This window comes from Panthera uncia, chromosome C2 (assembly GCF_023721935.1).
Source record: "Panthera uncia isolate 11264 chromosome C2, Puncia_PCG_1.0, whole genome shotgun sequence".
NCBI classification, from domain to species: Eukaryota; Metazoa; Chordata; class Mammalia; order Carnivora; family Felidae; genus Panthera; species Panthera uncia.
Window position 1 is genome coordinate 85,699,070 of NC_064810.1, and position 9,918 is coordinate 85,708,987.

The 9,918-nt window shown below is 39.3% G+C and overlaps 1 protein-coding gene across 1 annotated transcript in view; it reads left to right on the forward strand.

Annotated features, from left to right (window-relative positions):
* KCNMB3 (potassium calcium-activated channel subfamily M regulatory beta subunit 3) overlaps positions 1-9,918 on the forward strand; it is a 31,416-nt gene continuing 21,498 nt past the window's right edge. The window contains 1 exon segment of the mRNA XM_049629582.1: positions 1-224. Coding sequence (XP_049485539.1) covers positions 118-224 — 107 coding nt within the window. The 5' untranslated portion in view covers positions 1-117.

Consider the following 9,918-nt stretch of genomic DNA (forward strand, 5'->3'; position numbering starts at 1 on the left):
AAGCGGGCGCTGTGCACCGCTGCTCCTGATGGCTGCCTGCGCTGGGACTGGCGGCTCCCTCTGGGACCCCACTTCCGTTGATGCCTAAGCTTCGCCCTTCTTGTGCCCTCAGAGGCTATGACTCAGGTGAAAGGAGTCCATTTTGGCCAGGCCCCTGGTCTCATGCAGCCGTTCAGCATCCCCGTTCAGATTACACTCCAGGGTGGCCGGAGGCGCCAGGGGAGGTAAGCCACCACCAGAATCTCTCTTGCTGCATAGTGGCTCCAAGAGCGGCCATAAGGAATATGAGGTTAGATTTGGTCGTCCTCCTCTAAGGGTGCCCACTTGCCATGGCTCCTGAGGGACCTTGGGGCCTTCTCCCCCCAGCAGCACTGACTTCAGGGGGCTGCATCCTTTCTTATTGGCTTCCTCCTCCATTTGCATTGCAAAATTTTGAAGGCCAGGGACCTTTTTTTAAACTCTCCTGTGGCTCCCTAGCACTAGGACATGGCCCAGTACATGTCTGGTGCTGAATAAATATCTCTTGGTTGAATGAAGGGATGAAGAAATTGCCACCAGCATTTGGTCCCCCTGGTGAAGCATGCTTGGGTCTTGGAGTCACAACTGAACTGAACTGAATTCAAATCTCAGTTCCACCACTTAACTAGCTATATGACCGTGGGCAAGCCATGCAATCTCTGTCTGCCTCATCTCCTTGTCCATAAAGTGGGGATAGTAACAGTCTCTACAAGCCTTGGCATACTTTCTAATACTGCTCTTGGCACTATTCCATTATACTTTCTCTATATTTCAGCCACTGTTTTTAACCACTCACTTTTTAAAAAATGTTTATTTATTTATTTTGAGAGCGAATGAGCGTGTGCATATGTGAGCAGGGGAGGCGCAGAGAGAGGGAGGGAGAGAGAGAATCCCATGCAGGCTCTGCAGTGTCAGCATTTAGCCCAACTCAAGTCATAGGACTTGATCCTATGAACCATGAGATCATGACTGGAGCCAAAATGAAGAAAGAGTCAGGCACTTAACTGACTGAGCCACCCACTTCTCCTTAAGGGAGGAAGTGAAAGGGGCTATCTTCAGGACTTCCTTTTCTCCCCCAGAGAAATGCAAAGCTGAGGGGCTGAGAGCCTTAAATGAAGCTGTGGTCCTTCTGTCTGCTCCTGGGTTTGGGCCAGTGGGGTGGTTGGAACTGGGCACCGAAATTGAGAGAAGAGCCATGCCGGAGGGTGTGTGAGGAATGGAATATTAAAAGCTTGCCAGTTTGCTCTTGGAAGGGGCACACCTCACAGCCAAGTTCACACACTCTATCTGGAAAAAAGGCTGGTTTGTTAGTGGCTCCAATGGAGTTGGGAGCTGAGAAAATGGAAACAGTAAAGACCACAGCTGCCATCACATTAATCCTGTAACTATACTCATGGGAAGTTGAGTGAGAACCAGGGAAAGTGAGATAGAGGGGTTTGGGGGGAGGTGGGATCGGAGAAGAAAGGAGCAGACCAGAAGGGGAAAGACGTGGGGGCAGAAGCACTTCTCTCCTAGAAATGCACTAATGCTTTTGTGAAAAGACAATTAAAGTGAATTACTCTATGGCAGAAGGTCAGATGACGAACATGCAAGGGAGCAAGTTTTAGTGCCCTCTTCATAACATAATTAACTAGATATAAGAATAGTTGTTTTCTCCCCAAAGCAATACAGTCTCCCATTTTCGTTTCTGAGATGCACGATTGGATTATTGCTCTTTCCTCTTGCTGAACTCTGTGAACCATGCTGACTTTACTCAACCTCATTTGCTGTTTCAAAAGAAGTTGTTAAATAATTTTGTAATTTAAAAAATATGAGTTTAAGAATAATCACCCAAATCGTCTCTGTAACACCAACAAATTACAGGGAAATGTTAATTTAACATCCCAATGCTTAGAAGTTGCACACACATGTGAAATGGGTGTCAGATGGATTATCAAGCTTTGATGAACAGCAGCATCTTCCCAAGGACGCTTCTCACACCAGTTACAGTGTTGGAGGAAGAGGCTGCTGGCTTCTGCAGGGATCACAGCCAGAGAAGTATGTTCAAGCTCTTTGAAACGGAGTTTGCCTGAGGCTAAGCCAGAAGGTGCCTGTAGCAATGTGTGGGAAAGAGCTGGTGGGAAAGTCAGTTCTGTCTGCAGGGAAGCAACAGAAGGGGGTGGGGGCTGCCTAGACTATGAATACAACATCTCCAGGTAACACATTGGCTAGAAGTGGAAATACTTTGCTGGCAAAAAGGAATAAAAATGCTAGTCATCTCACTGGCTAGAGAGCAAAATGAGATCATTCTGAAATGCTTTGAAGTCCTTGGATGAAAGGTGCTTGTAAATACCACAAAGTTAATTACAGGGATATTTATGGTCTCAGAAACCTGGAAAAAAAAAAAACCCAATAATTAACAATAAGGAAATAGGTAAGGAATTTATGGCATATCCAATTGATGGAATATTATGTAGCCAATAGAAGGGTTACAAAGAAATGTTCATGACATAAGAAAGTGTTTATTATGGTAAGTGAAAAGAGATTAAAAAAATATAACCTATATCCAAAATGATCTCATTCTATTTAAAACAATATAGAGGAGGGAAATAACCTAGTAAATGAACAGAAGTGATCTCTAACTGGTAGAACTGTGGGTGAGTTTTATTCTCTTCTCTAGACTTTTCCACACTTTCTGAGCTTCATAACATGAGCATATGAAAAGTACATTACTTGCACGAATCCTTTGACATTTGTTGGGGCTTTCTTTATGGCTCCATTTATGGTTAGGTCTCATAAATGTCCTTATATCTTTGAGAAGAATATATATTTTGTAGGGGATAGCATTCTATATTACCATTTAGAAAACATAATTGCTTAGATAATATAATTACTTACAAAGGACATCCCAAACATTACAAAGTAATGTTACAAAGTAATGTTACAATGTTAATTACTTTGCTGAAATCTATTTCCTTACTGATTTGTCTGGTTATCAATTACTGAGGGAGGATGCAAAAATATCTCATCATTTGTTCCTGAGTTTTGTCTGTTTCTTCCTATAGTTCTGTCAGTGAGGGAATGCTATTAGGTACATATAAATTAGTATTGTTAGCTCTTCTAGGTGAATCTTTAATCAACATTATTACCTTCTTTATTTCTAAAAAGCTCTTTAACCTTAAGGTTCATATCAGCTTGCTTGTCATTAGACTTTGCCTGACAAATTTCAACCTTTCTACATCTGCACATTTCCCATGGTCTCTCTCAGCCTATTGGCAAATATTCCTGCCTTCTGGTTGCCATTCCTGTTATGGAGAAGTAAGATCTCAGCCTGTCATTCCTTTGGGGTTAATCTGTCTTTTTCTCTGGCTGTTTTTAAGATTTTCTGTTGTGGTGTCTGTGCAATATCTCTGTGATGTGCCTAATGTGGGTTTCTTTTTATTTTATCCCACTGGGTTTCTGTAATCTACAGACTGGGTTTTCATCAATTCTGAAGTTTATTATCTTTTTAAAATATTGCTTGTGACTTATTTCCCTTATTTCTGAAATTCTGAATAGATCACATGTTAAACATTCCCTTTTTATTTTCCATGTTTCTTCATCTCTCTTCAGTATTTTCCATTACAAAAAATTATTCCGTATTATACTCTGGCTATTTTGCAGATCTATTTCTATGTTTACTAATTATATTTTTAGATGTATCTAATCTACTGTTAAATTTGTCATTTGAGTTTTTATTTAAATTATTTTATTTTTCATTTCTAGGAATTATATTTGATTCTTTTAAATATTAGCCTGGTCATATTGTAGAGTCTTGCTCTTTCTGATATTTCTTTTTTTTTTTTTTTGGGCCTTTTTTTAAAATATTAATTTTATTTTTAAAAATTTACATCTAAATTAGTTAGCATATAGTGCAACAATGATTTCAGGAGTAGATTCCTTAGTGACCCTCACCCATTTAGCCCATCCCCCCTCCCACAACCTCTCCTGTAACCCTCAGTTTGTTCTCCATATTTATGAGTCTCTTCTGTTTTGTCCCCCTCCCTGTTTTTATATTATTTTTGTTTCCCTTCCCTTCTGTTCATCTGTTTTGTCTCTTAAAGTCCTCATATGAGTGAAGTCATATGACTTTTGTCTTTCTCTGACTGACTAATTTCACTTAGCATAATACCCTCCAATTCCATCCAGGTAGTTGCAGATGGTAAGATTTCATTCTTTTTGATTGCTGAGTAATATTCCATTGTATATATATATACCACATCTTCTTTAGCCATTCATCCATCGATGGACATTTGGGCTCTTTCCATACTTTGACTATTGTTGATAGTGCTGCTATAAACATGGGGGTGCATGTGTCCCTTCGAAACAGCATACCTATATCCCATGGATAAATGCCTAGTAGTGCAATTGCTGGGTCATAGGGTAGTTCTATATTTAGTTTTTTGAGGAACCTCCATACTGTTTTCCAGAGTGGCTGCACCAGTCTGCATTCCCACCAGCAATGCAAAAGAGATCCTCTTTCTCTGCATCCTCGCCAACATCTGTTGTTGCCTGAGTTATTAATGTTAGCCATTCTGACAGGTGTAAGGTGGTATCTCATTGTGGTTTTGGTTTGTATTTCCCTGATGATGAGTGATGTGGAGCATTTTTTCATGTGTCGGTTGGCCATCTGGATGTCTTCTTTGGAGAAGTGTCTATTGATGTCTTTTGCCCATTTCTTCACTGGATTATTTGTTTTTTGGGTGCTGAATTTGATAAGTTCTTTATAGATTTTGGATACTAACCCTTTGTCTGATATGTGGTTTGCAAATATCTTCTCCCATTCCATTGGTTGCCTTTTAGTTTTGCTGATTGTTTCCTTCACTGTGCAGAAACGTTTTATTTTGATGAGGTCCCAGTAGTTCATTTGTGTATCCTCATGATTAAAAAAAAATGTTTATTTGTTTATTTTGAGAGAGACAGAGGGAGAGAGAGGGAGTGCACGTGCACATGAGTGGGGGAGGGGCAGAGAGAGAGGGAGAGAGAAAATCCCAAGCAGGCCCATGCTATCAGCACAAAGCCTGACACAGGGCTCAAACTGATGAAACATGAGATCATGACCTGAGTCAAAACTAATATAATATTGTATGTCAATTATACTTCAATTAAAAAAACTGCATAACCTGATTCTGATCTAATTTAGAAATAAAACAGACCTGATAGTATACGAGACTATACTTTCTCTTTGTAATATTTCTGTCGATTTCATTCCAATGCTTTATGGAAAGGTGACAACCTCATAGATGTGTTATGAAGCAGCTTTTTCATGTTTGGGAGGAAGGATAATATAGCCACTAAAAATGAATATTCAGATATATTTTTATTATTATGAATTGATAGGCTTTGGTTTCACCATCACTGTGAACAAGATACTCACTCTAACTGCAGACAACTAAAAAGTTTTGGTCAAAGCTTACCAAAAGTTGGAAATACTCAAAGGACAAAAACTATGGGAAAGTAGGAACCTAGAGGGGGGGAAAATGTACTGAAGTAAATTTTCACCTTGAAGACATTTGCACTGCAGAAACTGATGGCCTTGAGCTTCAGTCTCACAGTATGGGGGAAGGACACAGGGATGAGAAACACTGCCCAGGGCCTATCCAAGGCATGAGAGTTAATATACCACTCAACTAGAACTGAGACCACCAAGGACCTCATACTCAGTATAAAAATGAACTAGAAATAATCACTCTCACAGCTCCACAGGACATTGCAAGGAAAATGCCTTTCTCAAACCTTGACACTGAGCAGAGCAGGAAAATTACAATCTTCCCTGAGATTTTCTAATCTCAACATAATCTTCAAGACAGTTTCTGCCTGAATTCACACTACCTAAACAATCCAAAACCCTTAACCTAAGAATTGTGTTTAATGTTATCTCAAGTAGGTCGTACTCTTTGGCAACTGGCAGAAGCAAATACGTAACTTTTCTGTAAGAGCTAACCTCTAATCTAGGCCTCAGGGGAGTCCTATGAAGTTTCACGGAGTACATGTTCTCATTCAAAAGTCATAAAACACAGTAAGGCCTTTGAGTGAGAAACAGAATTGCATCCACAAAAAACTTCAGGTATTTGGGCAGTATATAAAAATGTATTTTGGGGCTCCTGGGTGACTCAGCCGGTTGAGTGTCTGACTTCAGCTCAGGTCATGGTCTCACAGCTCATGGGTTCAAGACGCACATTGGGTTCTGTGCTGACAGCTCAGAGCCTGGAGCCTGCTTCAGATTCTGTGTGTGTCTGTCTCTCTGCCCTCCCCCCCCCCACTTGCTCTCTGTCTCTCTCTCTTTCTCTGTCAAAAATAAATAAACATTAAAACGTTAAAAAAAATAAAAAATTAATAAATAAATTAAAATGTATCTCGGGGCACCTGGTGGCTCAGTGGGTTAAGCGTCCAGCTCTTGATTATGGCTCAGGTCATGATCTCACAGGTTGTGAGTTCGAGCCCCATGCCAGCAGAGAGCCTGCTTAGGATTCTCTCTCCCTCTTGCTCTCTGCCCCTCACCCACTTGCTTTCTGTTTCTCAAAATAAATGAAAATAAACTTCTAAAAAATGTATCTGGGGGCTCCTGCATGGCTCACTTGGTTAAGCATCCAACTCTTGATTCGACTCAGGTCATGATCTCACGGTTCTGACTTATTAGAACCATATGGTTCAAGCCCTGCATGGGGTTTTGTGCTGACAGTGCAGAGCCTGCTTCGGATTCTCTCTCTCCCTCTCTCTCTGTCCCTTCCCTTCTCTCTCTTTCTCTCTCTCAAAAAATAAGCTAAAAACATTTTTGTAAATGTATCTGTAATATGTTTAAAGAAACAAAGAAAGGAGGGCACTTGGGTGGTTCAGTGGGTTGAGCATCTGATTTCAGCCCAGGTCGTAATCTCACGGCTCATGTATTCAAGCCCTATGTCCAGTTCTATGCTGACAACTTGGAGCCTAGAGCCTGCTTTAGATTCTGTCTCCATCTCTCTCTGCCCCTCCCCTGCTCACATTCTGTCTCTCTGTCTCTCTCTTTCAAATATAAATAAACACTTGGAAGAAAGAAAGAAAGAAAAAAAGAAAGAAAGAAAGAAAGCAAGCAAACATTAGAAATATCAGAAAGAGGTTTTTTCCTGCTTTCTCCTTGAGGATTTTGATGGCTTCCTGTCTTACATTTAGGTCTTTCATCCATTTTGAGTTTATTTTTGTATGTGGTGTAAGAAAGTGGTCCAGGTTCATTTTTCTGCATGTCGCTGTCAAGTTTTCCTAGCACCACTTGCTGAAGAGATTGTCTTTATTCCATTGGATATTCTTTCCTGCTTTGTCAAAGATTAGTTGGCCATACACTTGTGGGTCCATTTCTGGGTTCTCTATTCTGTTCCATTGATCTGAGTGTCTGTTCTTGTGCTAGTACCATACTGTCTTGATGGTTACAGCTTTGTAGTATAGCTTGAAGTCTGGGATTGTGATGCCTCCTGCTTTGGTTTTCTTTTTCAAGATCGCTTTGGCTATTCGGGGTCTTTTCTGGTTCCATACAAATTTTAGGATGATTTGTTCTAGTTCTGTGAAGAATGCTGGTGTTACTTTGATAGGGATTGCATGGAATATGTAGATTGCTTTGGGTAGTATCGACATTTTAACAACATTTGTTCTTTCTATCCAGGAGCATGGAATATTTTTCCATTTTTTTTGTGTCTTCTTCAATTTGTTTCATAAGCTTTCTATAGTTTTCAATGTATAGATTTTTCACCTCTTTGGTTAGATTTATTCCTAGGTATTTTATGGTTTTTGGTGCAACTGTAAATGGGATGGATTTCTTGATTTCTCTTTCTGTTGCTTCATTGTTGGTGTATAGGAATGCAACCGATTTCTGTGCATTGATTTTATAACCTGCAACTTTGCTGAACTCATAAATCAATTCTAGCAGTTTTTTGGTGGAATCTTTTGGGTTTTCCATATAGAGTATCATGTCATCTGCGAAGAGTGAAAGTTTGACCTCCTTCTGGCCGATTTGAATACCTTTTATCTATTTGTGTTGTCTGATAGCAGAGGCTAAGATTTCCAATACTATGTTGAATAACAGTGGTGAGAGTGGACATCCCTGTCTTGTTCCTGACCTTAGGAGGAAAGCTCTCAGCTTTTTCCCATTGAGGATGATATTAGCGTTGGGTTGTTCATATATGGCTTTTTGATCTTGAGGTACACTCCTTCTATCCCTACTTTCTTGAGGGTTTTTATCAAGAAAGGATGCTGTATTTTGTCAAATGCTTTCTCTGAATCTATTGAGAGGATCATATGGTTCTTGCCCTTTCTTTTATTGATGTGATGAATCATGTTAATTGTTTTGCAGATATTGAACCAGCCCTGCAACCCAGGTATAAATCCCACTTGGTCGTGGTGAATAATTTTTTTAATGTATTGTTGGAGCCAGTTGGCTAATATCTTGTTGAGGATTTCTGCATCCATGTTCATCAGGGAAATTGGTCTGTAGTTATCCTTTTTAGTGGGGTCTCTGTCTGGTTTTGGAATCAAGGTAATGCTGGCTTCTTAGAAAGAGTTTGGAAGTTTTCCTTCCATTTCTATTTTTTGGAACACATTCAAGAGACTAGGTGTTAACTCTTCCTTAAATGTTTGGTAGAATTCCCCTGTAAAGCCATCTGGCCCTGGACTCTTGTTTTTTGGCAGATTTTTGATTACTAATTCGATTTCCTTACTGGTTATGGGCCTGTTCAAATTTTCTATTTCGTCCTGTTTCAGTTTTGGTAGTGTATATGTTTCTAGGAATTTGTCCATTTCTTCCAGATTGCCCATTTTATTGGCATATAATTGCTCATAATATTCTCTCATTATTGTTTTTATTTCTGCTGTGTTGGTTGTGATCTCTCCTCTTTCATTCTTGATTTTATTTATTTGGGTCCTTTCCTTTTTCTTTTTGATCAAACTGGCTAGTGGTTTATCACTTTTGTTAATTCTTTCAAAGAACCAACTTCTAGTTTCATTGATCTGTTCTACTGTTTTTTTGGTTTCGATAGCATTAATTTCTGCTCTAATCTTTATTATTTCCTGTCTTCTGCTGGTTTTGGGTTTTATTTGCTGTTCTTTTTCCAGCTCCTTAAGGCATAAGGTTAGGTTGTGTATCTGAGATCTTTCTTCCTTCTTTAGGAAGGCCTGGATTGCTATATACTTTCCTCTTATGACCACCTTTGCTGTGTCCCAGAGGTTTTGGGTTGTGTATCATTTTCATTGACTTCCATATACCTCTTAATTTCCTCTTTAACTGCTTGGTTAGCCCATTCATTCTTTAGTAGGATGTTCTTCAGTCTCTAAGTTTTTGTTACCTTTCCAAATTTTTTCTTGCGGTTGATTTTTAGTTTCATAGTGTTGTGGTCTGAAAATATGAACGGTATGATCTCGATCTTTTTGTACTTACTTAGGTCTGATTTGTGTCCTAGTATATGGTCTATTCTGGAGAACATTCCATGTGCACTGGAGAAGAATGTATATTTTGCTGCTTTAGGATGAAATGTTCTGAATATATCTGTTAAGTCCATCTGGTCCAGTGTGTCATTAAAAGCCATTGTTTCCTTGTTAATTTTTTGATTAGATGATCTGTCCATTCCTGTGAGTGGGGTGTTGAAGTCTCCTACTATTAAGGTATTACTATCGATGAGTTTCTTTATGTTTGTGTTTGATTTATGTATTTGGGTGCTGCCACATTTGGCACATAAATGTTTACAATTTTTAGGTCTTTTTGGTGGATAGACCCCTTGATTATGATATAATGCCCTTCTGCATCTCTTGATACAGTCTTTGAAGTGTAGATTTTCTTTTTTTCTTCTTTTTTTCTTTTTTTCAATATATGAAGTTTATTGTCAAATTGGTTTCCATACAACACCCAGTGCTCATCCCAAA